This window comes from Hyla sarda, chromosome 11 (assembly GCF_029499605.1).
Source record: "Hyla sarda isolate aHylSar1 chromosome 11, aHylSar1.hap1, whole genome shotgun sequence".
NCBI classification, from domain to species: domain Eukaryota; kingdom Metazoa; phylum Chordata; class Amphibia; order Anura; family Hylidae; genus Hyla; species Hyla sarda.
The window spans coordinates 73,621,372-73,635,296 of NC_079199.1; the positions used below are offsets into that span (position 1 = coordinate 73,621,372).

General features: G+C 40.2%; 1 protein-coding gene across 1 annotated transcript in view; it reads right to left on the bottom strand.

Annotated features, from left to right (window-relative positions):
• Positions 1-1,512: 1,512 nt before the first annotated feature.
• PPP2R3C (protein phosphatase 2 regulatory subunit B''gamma) overlaps positions 1,513-13,925 on the bottom strand; it is an 82,118-nt gene continuing 69,705 nt past the window's right edge. Inside the window, exons 10-14 of the mRNA XM_056546296.1 lie at positions 13,192-13,267; positions 12,785-12,921; positions 11,078-11,215; positions 10,097-10,156; positions 1,513-4,611 (exon numbers count right to left, since the gene is read on the bottom strand). Coding sequence (XP_056402271.1) covers positions 4,423-4,611; positions 10,097-10,156; positions 11,078-11,215; positions 12,785-12,921; positions 13,192-13,267 — 600 coding nt within the window. The 3' untranslated portion in view covers positions 1,513-4,422. The remainder of the gene's footprint in view (positions 4,612-10,096; positions 10,157-11,077; positions 11,216-12,784; positions 12,922-13,191; positions 13,268-13,925) is intronic.

A 13,925-nucleotide genomic window follows, 5' to 3' on the forward strand; every position in this document is an offset into this window, starting at 1 on the left:
ATTACCTTGCCAATAATCCGATAATGCCCCGCCCCCCACACCTACCCACCGCGCCGCACCCCCCACCGCACCGCCGCGGCCCCATTGCCTCCCCCATCCCCGGTTTTATAATTACCTGTTCCCGGGGTGCATGCTACTTCTGTCTCCTCCTGCGTGCGCAATGACACGTGCCGCGACGTCACCGTGAGTGACAGCTCAGGAGGACGCCACCGGAGCCAGATGTAGAGTGGACCTCGGGAACAGGTAATTTTAAAACCGGGGATGGGGGAGGCAATGGGGCCGGGGCGGTACGGTGGGGGGTGCGGTGATAGGACTCAGGAGAACCCCCGGGCAGGCAGGGGGAGAGAAGCGGGTGGCGGCGGTGGTCTATGGCACCGCAAAAGCCGCTGCAGTTCATTGATTTAAAGCGCCCGCTTTAAATCAATGATCTGCAGCGGTGTCGCGGGGGGATAAATAGCCGATAACTTATACCGGAATATCGGTATAAGTTATCGGCCCTAACCTCCACAGATTATCGGTAAGTAGGGATCGATATTGGTCAATCCCAACTTAACATTAAAAGGTGAATATTGAAATCTGTATAGAACATGTATGTAAGCTAGTGCATCCAAAAAGTTTAGGCACAGGCCTAGCAGCATCAGTAAGCCAAGTAGTTCCTGAAACACACAGCCTGGATCAGGCAGCATGATGTGTACATAAGAGGGCTTCACATCCCCTAACATTAAAAGATCAATGTTGAAATCTTTATTGAACACGTATGTTTGCTAATGCTACCATAAAAAATTGTTGGTAATATCCAAGACATTCAGCCAATATATTGTTTTCTGATGCTGCTGGGACTGACACAGCCTGGAGGTGGGGAAAGCATAAGGAGCGCATATAGTGTCTGAATGGCACAGCCTGGAGATGGCTGAAGCATGAGGATACCATATAGTGGCTGAATGGCACAGCCTGTAAGTGGCATCAGGAGTCCTGAAAGTGACCCTAATGCAAGGAATTTCTGAAACTGGGGACCAGCACCTTAATTATGTTTTGCAGTATCCATGGCAGCACAATTATAGAGCCTGGAGGTGGCAGCATCAGCATGAGGAGACCATAGAGCAGCACAATTAGAGAGCCTAGAGGTGGTAGCATCAGCATGAGGAGTCCATATGGCGGCACAATGACAGATCTTGGAGGTGGTAGCATTAGCATGAGGAAACCATAGAGCAGCACAATGACAGAGCCTGGAGGTGGCAGCAGCAGCATGAGGGCCATGCCAACTGAGGGTTGAGTGTGAGGAGCCCACCGACTGTTGACTGGGGGTGTCGGATGTCACTTGAGATGAAGTGGATGACCGAGTGAACCGATTAATCACGGCTGCTGGGTTGCTGGTCGTGACACGACTGCTATCCTGTAGCATGTATGGGAGGTAGGAATCCCGGCAAGGGTCTCATTCTTCCCGTGGTTGACAATTGCGGCGCTGCAGCTCTACACCGGCGGAGTGAAATTAGCAGTCAGAGATAGCCCAGATGGTGGTGATCACTTTTTATTAATAGTCATAAAAAGGATCTATTCAGGATGGACAACGTTTCTGAGGGGCTCCCTCCTTCGTCAGGTCCGCATTACAGTGTGTTCAAACAGTGTACAGAATATATACATATGCATTCATACATTAACATTTGAATTTGGCGAGTTAGATTTCCATTGGAGGCTGGGTCTGTGACGTCAGCCTCCCCTTATTGTGGTGGTGGTGTATAGGACAGAGTGGGGTAGCTCTATAACACTGATTGTCTGCCTGTTGGAATACATGGGCACGTTGTGGTCTATGGAGAACTCTCGGAAGAGGAGATAAATGCTGTACAGGAGGAAGGGGGTTTGCGGAGTGTATGGGAGACTCTGCTGTGGGTTCAAATCCCGGGCAGGTGAGTGTATAGTTATTCTTTAATTTATGTGTGACAGATCTAGGTCAATTGGCGTGGGAACTGGGTCAATAGGATGCCTTATAAGGAGAACACATTAATTGAATAGGGATGTGTTGAATGTAGGTTGTTGAAGTGAGAGGAAACGAATGGATGGTTTGTAGTGTGTGTAATGTTATGAATGGGTGGTTTGTAGATATTGTGGTTTGCCAGTAGGTGGCAGCAGTGTATTACATGAAATCCACATATGCTGCAGTGTGAAATGGATACACTTACATTTTGTAATGATGTGGCAGTGGGTTAGATGCGCTTACATTGTGCAATGATGTGGCGGTGTATATGGTATATACATTTGTCACGAGGAGGGAAAAAAAACAATAGTCATTTGCTGTGCAAGGAGGCAAACAGGAGGGTATATACATTGGTCAAATAAACACCTCTATTGTGCATGGAGACAACCAGGAGGGTGTATACATTGGTCACATAATGTGCAAGGGGCAAAGAGGAGGGTATAAATATAAACACCGGTCTGAGTGGTATGTTCATATGCAACTGTACAGCTGTCAGCTGTATTGCTGGTGTGTCCAATGTTTATATAGGCTGTTGTAGGAACCTATTGAGATAGATATCATTGGTCTAAGTTTATGTATATTAATATTAACATGTAGCTGTCAGCTGTATTGTTAGTATGTCATATCCGCTGTCTTGTTACTGTACAGCAGTTTTTTCAATGTGCATATAGGTTGTAGTATGGACCTATTTGGGGGATGTGGGAATATGGATGGAATATGTAGGGGGTTATCATTTTGGGGGTGGGTATAGGCGGGTGATGTGTGGGGTTGGGGGGAGAGGATGAGGTAAGGGGGTTTAACGTATTAGTTTGGTGGCTTCGTTGAGACCTTGCGGTTGTAGTGTGTCCAGGTGGAAGATCCAGAACATCTCTCTTCTTATTAAGGTTTCAAATCTGTTGGGGATATGGTTGGGAATGTGGTCGATGGGACAGATAGTGAAAGGGTCTTTGTCATCCTGATGTAGTTCAGTGCAGTGTCTGGAGTGACACGACTGCTAGCTGACACCGGGAGCTCAGACCTCTCGCTGCGACTCCGGCTAGCACACACCCCTACTCTGCTGTGACCTCTGCCACACCTCTGTGCACGTCCTGGCAATACTATTCCTGACATACTTATTGCGTATATGAGGGAAGTACAATACGCTTCACTACACTTAAAACAGTATTTGTCTAGAACAGCAGCAGGTGTGTACTATTGGCTGTCCTTTCACAGTATCTAGGCCCTTGACAGATTAACAAGTACAAAATAGTACACTACTTAGATGTAGGTATGCGGTATGCACTGATGAGGGCAGAAAAATGTGCTACAATATGCCAAAAAACGGTATTTTTGTAAAACCGGGGATTATTATTGCTTGGACTTTCACAGTATGTAGGCCATTGACAGATTAACAGGCTCAAAATAGAAGACTGCTTTGATGTAGGTATGAGGGCAGAAAAATGCACTACAGTTCGCTGAATAAAAATACGTATTTTTGCACAGCAGCAGGACACAACAGTGCAGCACCACAAAAAAAAAAAAAAAAAAAGGGTATTAAACCCAAAATTGCACTCTGTATAATAACCAGCAGTTGACACCATTCTTTAATACTCTGTGACAGTCTACAGACTAGTATAAGCAGCAGATGATTTCTTGTGGGAAAAATACTCAGAATTGCGCTGAAAAATCACACTTTCCTCCTGTGATAAGGTTCATGCAGTTAAGGCAGCTTGTTGATATGTATGAGGCAACGAAAAGCTATCTGCCCCTCTCTGATAAAATGCTGAATAACGTGACTGGGAGGTTAATGGCTGGCATAAAAATTCTCAGTGAGTACAAGCACTGCACTTCTCTATGTCCACAACACTGATGTGACTAGAAGTTGGCACTGGAAATTTATTGTGACTTGGAGGATATGTTTGCTATGATGCCATTATACCTGAAGGGGATCCAAAGCCCCGCAACGCGTTGTCTGGCTAATAAAGTATTTTCTACATTTACTAACATCTCCATCGTGGTTTCATCCGTGGGCTGAGCCATTTACCCAGGTTTTTCCTCTATTGCACGCACTATATATCATCGGTCGGTTTGTCACTGGAGCTGACACCGGGAGGCAGCACCACTTCTTGCATGCACATGTGTAGTTGTGTCTTTTACACAACTGTATCAGGTGGGAGGACCACGGAAACACTGTGGGTTCTATTTTCACCTATTTCTCTCCATATTGGTAAAACGTAACCATCCCATGAGGAGCTCTGCCCATTTTTCCCAGATATTTCTTGCTTGGGAAAAGTTTGATATCTCCTTTTTGAGAAGCCACTACTCTTATTAAGCTAAGCACAAAAGTGTCTTAAAATAAAAAAAGTTCATCCACATTATTTCTATTTTAGTATTCACACAATATTCCATAAATATGAAACAAACAACAGGGTTAGGTCTAATAGACTGAAGTAGTCTTTTTCAGTTAATGCCTATGTATCTTCAGTGTCAGCAGGGCTTTCTCCATCTGTAGCTACAAGGACTTCTCGGTTTTCATATGTCCAGAACCCATTAAGATCTATAAGAATACTGCACACAGTGTCTCCTTGGCTGCTATGGATAAGATCTTGAAGTGTAATGCGAAGCGGATCTTTTGGTTTTACCATGTCAAAGATTTCATCCTAGAAATTTAAATAAAATGTTACAGATTAAATAAGTTTCAACTGGTTGCCCTTAGCATACTAAGATGTACTTGTATAGCTTTTTATGTACTATAAATTACAAACATCTTTGCTTAATGTACAGTGCCTTGCATAAGTATTCTGCCTTGTATAACACCCACCCGGCCCACCCACCCTTAGACTTTGTCATGGTATAAACGAAGATTTAAAATTTATTTTCATTTTATGTAATCAACCAACAGAGTAGTTAATTTTGAAATCCATGTATTTCCTACTATTTCCAAATGATTTATATAAAAAAAAAAATTATAATAATGAAGTGTTGAGTGCATATGCAATCACCCCTTTTACTGTCAAACCATTAACAAAAGACCTGGTGTGACCAATTGCCTTCACCTGTCACATAATTGGTGAATTAGGCCTCCTGTCTGCAATTTCATCTCAGTACAAATACACCTGTACTGTGAAGGCCTCAGAGTTTGTTAGAGAGCATTACAAGTTAATAAGAAGCAAACAAGAGGCCTATGGTAACTCTGGAAGAACTGCAAAGATCAACAGCTGAGGTGGGAGAATCCGCCCACAGGACAACTGTTAGTTGTGTACTCCATAAATCTGGCCTTTGTGAAAGAGTGTCAAAAAGAAAGCTGTTGTTGAAAGTGAGCCACAAGCAATCCTGTTTGCCACAAGCCATATGGGAAACAAAGCAAACATGTTGAAAAAGGTCAATGAATGAGAGTTAAAGGGATTATCCAGGGAAAAAAAAAACAACTTTTTTTTTTTATATATATCAACTGGCTCCAGAAAGTTAAACAGATTTGTAAATTACTTCTATTAAAAAATCTTAACTTCAGAAGGTCATAAGTACTGAAAGAATTAAGGTTGTTCTTTTCTGTCTAAGTCCTCTCTGATGACACCTGTCTCGGGAAACGCCCAGTTTAGAAGCAAATCCCCATAGCAAACCTCTTCTAAACTGGGGGTTTCCCGAGACAAGTGTCATCAGAGAGCACTTAGACAGAAAAGAACAACCTTAATCCTTTCAGTACTTCTGAGCTTCTGAAGTTAAGATTTTTTAATAGAAGTAATTTACAAATCTGTTTAACTTTCTGGAACCAGTTGATATATATAAAATTTTTTTTTCCTGGAATACCCCTTTAAGGTCAGCACCACTCCACCTGTATGTTAGGAACTGGCTGAACTGGCTCCTTTTTGGATGGTGGCCGCAGATGGAGAAACGCTCAGCAGACTGTCCGGAGCCAGCGTCTGACAGTAAAATGTATGAACAAAGCCTTGTGGAAGAGAAATAACGCGGCACCCAGGACACTTCTTGCAATCACTTGCTGCTTTATTGCTTGGAGCAGGGTATACACAAGGATGCACTGAACCAACAATGGGGGAGATTTATAAATACCTGTGCAGAGGAAAACTTGCCCAGTTGCCCATAGCAACCAATCAGATAACTTCTTTCATTTTTAACAAGGCCTCTGCAAAATGAAAGAAGCAATCTGATTGGTTGCTATGGGCAACTGGTCATCTTTTCCTCTGGACAGGTTTTGATAAATCTCCCCCAATGTTCTTGTTTCACGTCACTATGACTCTTTATCAAGGTGAGTTGGGAAGGAGGGCTGTACAACCCCTTAACCCTTAGTGCACACATACAATGTAATCTGTTTACCTATACATCAAAAAGATTCAGAATGAATACAGAATACAAAAACACAAAAAATACAAAAACACCATAAGTCATAAAACATATACAGTATCACAGGAAGGCTTACAGGCCATTCCTGTCGTTTAAGCCTAAACAGCCAGTGACCCCCATCCGGATAATCCACCTGGCTTCAGCCAGCAACAATCTAGTATGACTGTCCAAACTGCTGGAAATAATTCTATGTCCAAAAATTGGACCCTATTCCCACCAAAGTTTGCCGTACACTGCATGTTAATACCATTCTCATTGATATAATCCACGAAGGTGGTGAATTGGGACTGGGTACCTGTCCAAACTACCAGCACATCATCTATGAACCGGGTCCAGTGCTGGATGTACTTGGCAAACTGGTTACCCGGTAGATGGTACTTTCCTCCCACATGGCAAGAAAAATGATTGACAGCGTAGGTGCCATGGGTGTGCCCATGGCCGTGCCAGTGCACTGTGGTGTCACCCGGTCACACCAGGTACACTGGTACAGGTGAACCTGGTCATGTGACCAAGTGACCCCGGAAGCCCGTGTCACTAAGGATGTGTGCCAGAAGTTGACGCCAGATACCTGGCGTACAATTGAGCGTGCAAACTGGGAGGATGTGGATCCCTCTGTAAGTATAAATAGGATTGTTTTATTTATGTATGTATGTATGTATAAGCCTGATGAAAAAGGTGTGGATTGTACCTTTGAAACGCGTCGCATTAAAAGAATATGATTATACCCATGGGACTTCACTGTGACCTGCTTTTACCCAGGACCATATTTTGAAATTATACTGGATAGGCTATTTGGATTGGGGATTTATATCCTTTTTCCAAAAGTCCCCAGTGAAGTAAGTTTTTATGCTGGATATTGATCCTAATTTTTTTTTCCAATAAGATTGCACTGTGCTTTCTTTGAGCGGCGCTGTTTTTTTTCTAATTTTCTTCTGACATTCATTGAACAATCTTGTGCTTTGATGGATAAGATGAGAGTGAGGGGGTATCTGGATTCTATAATACAGCAGGCTTTCGATAGAGCAAGAACACATGAATGCCGAGAGCTAATATTTGGTGCTCGGAAACGCAGTAAGAAAAAAACAATAAGAACAAGCAATGTTTTCATTCGAATTTAGCCCAGTCGCGAATTTAACATTCTATTAATAAGAATTGACATCTGCTACAAGCAGACAAGGATCTGCTGGATCTCACAAGTCAAGTCCCTTGATTTCGTTCCGCAGGACCAGGAACCTGTGGGACGAATTGTTTAAAAATAAATAAATAAATCGCATCTCTACATCGAATGTGAACTGGTTGCAGCGGGAATTGCCAAAAGGTAATTTCCACTGCAAACATTGTTCTTTTTGTAAACACCTTGAGACGTCCCGTTGCATACAGTTAGGTCCTGTCAGTCACATGATTAATGACTTGTAGATTAGATTTCATTGTTTACGCCATTATCTGTCCCTGTATGTTATGTCATATTGGAAAAACCATACGTCCTCTTTTTCATAGGGTACGGGAGCACTTTTACTCCATACATACAGGGAAAGGATTCCCCAGCTTCATTTCTCATATGAAGGATAAACATGGTGGGGACATAACTGGAGTTTGGTTTTTTAGGCTTGCAGCAAATAGATAATTTAGATAGCAGTTTGGACAGGCATACAAGATTGTTGCAGGCTGAAGCCAGGTGGATTATCCTGACGGGAGTCACTGGCTGTTTAGGCTTAAATGACAGGAATGACCCGTCAGCCTTCCTGTGATACTGTATATGTTTTTATGACTTATGATGTTTTTGTATTTTGTAGTCTGTGTTTTGCATTCTGTATTCATTATGTATTATTTTTGAATTTTTTTTAATGTTATTGGTAAACTGATTACATTGTATGTGTGCAGTAAGGGTTAAGGGGTTGTACCGCCCTCCTTCCCAACTCACCTTCATAAAGCGTCATAGTGACGTGAAACAAGCGCTTGTTGGTTCAGTGCATCCTCATTTATACCCTGCCCCAAGCAATAAAGCAGCAAGTGATTGCAAAGTGTGTCATAGGTGTTGCATTATTTTTCTTCCACAAGGCTATGTTGAAAAAGGTGCTCTGGTCAGATGAGACCAAAATTAAACATTTTGGGCTTTGTGTAAACCACTATGTGTGGTGGAAACCCAACACTGCATATCACTCTGAGCACACTTCTGACAAGTTCCCTGTACCTGCTGAAGAGAATTGATGGAATGATGGATAGAGCCAAATGCGGGGAAATCCTTGTAGAAATTGTAAAACAAAAATAGAGAAACAGAAACAAGATCGCACAGCCACCATTTGTATTTTGATCTACTTGCTTCTCAGCATAAATTCAAAAACTAACAGGTTGTTAGTATACAGTTTGATCAAAAAGTACTCACCCACTCACCACCTAGACAGTTTAATTAGCAGGAGACTGCATATGGGTTTCCTCCTAGTATTCTCCCAGTCCTCTGGCAGGGAGCACATGGTAGGTGTTCACACTGATGTGGTTCTCTGTGGTGGCCATTGTTGCTGTGATGCTTTGTCTGTGGGGTGGTGTGGCCCGGGGGCTTGGTCGGGCAGCAGTGGGGCTGCCTGGCCACTGGGTCATTCTCCCTGTGGGCCTGGTGTTGCAGAGGCAGTGGTCGCTGCCCGGCACTACGCCAGTGTTAGGCAGGGCTGGATCATTATTGGCGCGCTCCTGGAGCGCCTGCTCCGGGCCCCCCAGTCACATTCAGGACATCCCTGTGTCCCGAAAAATCTTTTCAGGACACAAGGATGTCCCTGTTACCTCTCTGCGGACCCACGTTAACTTTAAAAATGGAGGGGCCGCCGGGAGGTAGCGCATGCAGGGACGTCACTGACGTCCCGTGCGTGCGCCCATAGAAGAGCAGAGCGGAGTGGTGAGGAGGAATCGCGCATGGCAAGTCACCAGCGGCAAGTCATCTTCAGCGTTCCGACCACCGCTCCTTTCCGGTCTCGGCACCTACTACTATGGCCCATAGGCCATAGCAGTAGATCATGACCGCGGACAGGAGGAGTGGTGGTCGGAACACTGAAGAGGGGCAGTAAACAGGCATACAGCCTCCAGCCATACACTGTATACGGCTGAAGGCTGTATATCTGTGGGGGAACTATACTGCACCCCTAATGTGGAGGGAACTGTACTGCACCCCTAATGTGGGGGGAACTGTACTGCCAACCTAATGTGGGGAACTATACTGCATCTAATGTGGGGGAACTACAACCTAATGAGGGGGAACCATACTGCCAACCTAATGTGGGGAACTGTCTGGCGGGGAGGGGCCCCCATCATAATGAAGTGCTCCGTCTTCCAGGCAGCCTTAATCTGGCCCTGGTGTTAGGTTAGGGACCCACTCTTACTAGGTGGCCTTGACATGGCGAGTGGGCTTGTACTTTTTGATCAAAATGTATACTAACAGTCTGTTACTTTTTGAATTTATGCTGAGAAGCAAGTAGATCAAAATACAAATGGTGGATGTGCGGCTAGGTTTCTGTTTCTCTATTTTTGTTGTTCACTTGTAGAAAATGTAATGCAGCCTCCAAAAGACTTGAGACTGGGACAATGGAATGGTTTAGTTCAAAACATGTTAATGTGCTAAAATGGCCCAGTCAAAGCCCAACCTAACTCCAGTTGAGAACATTTCCATATCCCTCTCAAATTCTAACTGCCATGTTCATCTGCATGTAACATCAGCACCAAACAGGTGTATTAGGTTGACAGCAGCCATAATTCCATAAATAGAGTTTTCAAAGAGAACATAAACCTTTTTCGATTTACCTTTACATCTTGAAAAGAGACAGGGTCTTGTCCATGAATTTTCATTTGTTCCTGAATGGCCTATAAAGTATAGAGAATAAGAAAATATTAAAATACAATTTATGGCTTTTCCTTTTTACAATACAATATATTGTACATTTAGTTATTTATTTTATTTGATAGGTCATAGTCAAGTTTGCCATATACCTTCAATAGCAGTTGGCAGAGAGTTATGTGTTTTGAATGCAGGAAGCTTATCTCTGGGAAAACAAAATGATCGGGCATTGAAAGTTAACATACCTGATCATTCTCTTTCGCGACAATCTGTTGGGAGATTTAGGAGACCACCTTACACATTAGCTACAACAAATTAACCCAAAGGGTTAAAGAAAGGGCCTCATTGTAGCATGTGTCACACTAATACTAAAACTTACTTTTTTGTTTCCTCACCTATTATACATTTTGGTTTGAATAAAAGTTATTAAAATTACAATTCCACTGCTGTCATAGATATATGGGATTATGCCTAGGTCCTCTGTTGGTCATTCCATACTGATGAGTCAATTCACTTGAGCTCAAATAACCTGTCTTAGATTTATAAGTGAAGGGTTAACTTGAAAATTCCGGGAAAGCGGATTGTTACCCAAATTGAGATAGTGACTCTCTGACTAATTGTCACACATATAAGTGGCAATATAGTAGTGTTGAAACATGTAATGTGTATCAAAAGATGTTATGACCCACTTGGCACCCCGCACCTGCTGGGCACCGCAGGTGTGAGCGGCTCAGTCTGGACCTTATTTATTGGCTGTTACTAAGCATGGAGTGCAGTGGAGTTGCTAGTTAAAATACAGTACTGTCACACCCCGACATGTTTCGCCACTAAAATGTGGCTTTATCAAGGAGACAGCTGACACCTTACACAGTCATTCAGTTTGGCTGGCTCCTCTCTAGTATATGCCAGGGCCTTTAGTCAATGGCCAAATACAACTGATAACATACCCTGAAGAAGTAATTCAGAGAAAATACATTCAGGGTGCCTTTGTTTTCAATATCCAGAAGCTTGAATATATACTGCAGGGCAGCTGGTTCTTTCCTGTTCTCCAGAGCTAAGACAAAGTCTAAATATGTCTTATAGTCCTGAAAGGAAGTTAAAAACAGAAATAGCAGTAAGTAATTCCAATTCTTAATGATAACTTTAACTATGCAAGGCCCTATACTATTGTTATTCTTTAGTCCAAGCCTATTTTCATCACGTGTAGTCCATTGGTTTAATTAAAATGAAAAGTCCAGTGTTCTAGCCACACCTGTGGGGAGACACAATGTCTGTCCTTACCCCACCATCCTTCTGCTCTTTGAAGATGAATCCTTAAAGGGGTTCCCCCCATGAATATTGTAACTTTGTTATGTAAACAGCGTAACTCACAATGTTATGCCATTTGCACACCTTTAAAAAAATATATATTATATAATATATATATATATATATATATATATATATATAATATAATATATATATATATATATATATATTATATAATATAATATATATATATATATATATATATTTATATTATATAATATATATATATATATATATATATATTTATATTATATAATATATATATATATATATATATTTATATTATATAATATATATATATATATATATATATTTATATTATATAATATATATATATATATATATATATTTATATTATATAATATATATATATATATATATTTATATTATATAATATATATATATTTATATATTTATATTATATAATATATATATATTTATATTATATAATATATATATATTTATATTATATAATATATATATATATATATATATATTTATATTATATAATATATATATATATTTATATTATATAATATATATATATATATTTATATTATATTATATATATATATTTATATTATATTATATATATATATTTATATTATATTATATTATATTATATATATATATTTATATTATATTATATTATATATATATATTTATATTATATTATATATATATATTTATATTATATTATATTATATTATATATATATATATTATATATATTATATTATATATATTATTATATTATATTATATTATATATATATATTATTATATATATATATATTATATATATATATATATATATATATATATATATATATATATATATATATATATATATATATATATATTTATTTTATTCATTGGAAACCCCCTATGAGTGCTGGTAGGGCATATGAAATCCTGACACTAGTCCTTCTCAATGTGAACAGTAATGTTTTATCTTCAGTTAATGAGCAGCAGTGCAAACAACTTCTCTGCAGTCCTGGGGGTCAATGGCAGAATATGCTCACATACATACTTGCTCTGCCATATTTAAATTCCCCTTAACGTGTTATTGTCATTTAAAATAAAAAAATATTTTGACTTGTCATTGAAACATGTCAAAACTTTTGATTGTTTGAGGTCTAGGTGCTGAGGCTTCCAGTGACTGCAAGAACAAGAAAGAAAAGGTGCTCATCTGAGCGTTTGTCTCCCCATGATTTACTTGCTGCTAAAGACTGACTCTACAGTATTACAATAGAATCGGTCTTCTTACACTTTAAACATTTTAATGCTAAACTATATTTAGAAATCTATTTTTATACTTCTCCAAAGCATGTCATAATGCACGTACCATTTCGCCATCGTAGGTCAAGCATTCCTGGAACACTCGATCTAAAAAGACACTAGTCAAGGTACCAGTTCCGTATCGGGACAGCTCTTCTTTACTCAGCATCCCATTGTGATCCTTATCAAGATTAAGATACTGACCTAGATATTCACAGTATAGCATACAAAAATGTTAATAGATTGGACAATTCACTTCTCCCAGGTTCTTAAAAACTCTAGCATTTCTTACTTATATCTGCCACCCTAGATTTACAGGACACCTGAAAGATGATGCATACCTAATGTTTCACCACTGATTAACTAAACAGGCTTTTCAAAAATTATGGAAGTTTTTAAGGGGCATTATAAAAGGTTGTTTAAAAAAAAAAAAATAATAATTTATAAATCACCTTTAAAGCTGGGCGAACTTACCATAAACCCTCAGTGCAGAGGGGGCTGAAAACCAGTTAGATTCTTGACTTTCTTTAGAAAGTTCTTCATCACGTAGCTGTGAAGGCAAAAAAAGCAAGTTACTAACTGCAGGGCCTGAAGAATCCAGAGTGAAACAATTAAAAAAGGCTTGAATAATAATACTAATCTCAGACATCTTACCCGCTACCTTTGAGTAGGAGATAAGATGCCTAGGGGCGGAGTACCCCCTCAAGCTTTGTGAATATACTAAATAAGCTGCTCAGTCCACCAAGTCCAGAAATGAGAAGTTCCATGTATAGGGGGTGATTCAAAAAGGATAGTGCAAAAGTATAGGCATTAAGTTAAAGTAACATTGTAAATTAGGAGGTGGTCCTTGGTGTGGTGCGACATTTGCGGCTCCCAGAACTTCCTACAGTTTCTCTGGGTAGCTATGGCTGATTTAGTGGAGAAGTTTGAGGAATGTAACAATGAGTAAAACGTTCTCATTGTGTGTAATTGTATGCTGTCCCCTTGCTGAGGAAAACTCTTTTACTTGTATCACCTGCAGGAGCTTGCTTTCTAAGGGTGCGTTCACACATGCATATTTATGCTGCACTGCAGTAGATATGCTGTTGCAGGATTTTGCAATGGGCTGCAAAATCTGCCGCAAAAAATATGCACGTGTGAATGCAACCTTAGTTTGTATTTAGTAGATGTGCAGCATTTCTAGATCTGTGTGCCTGCCTATTTGTGGT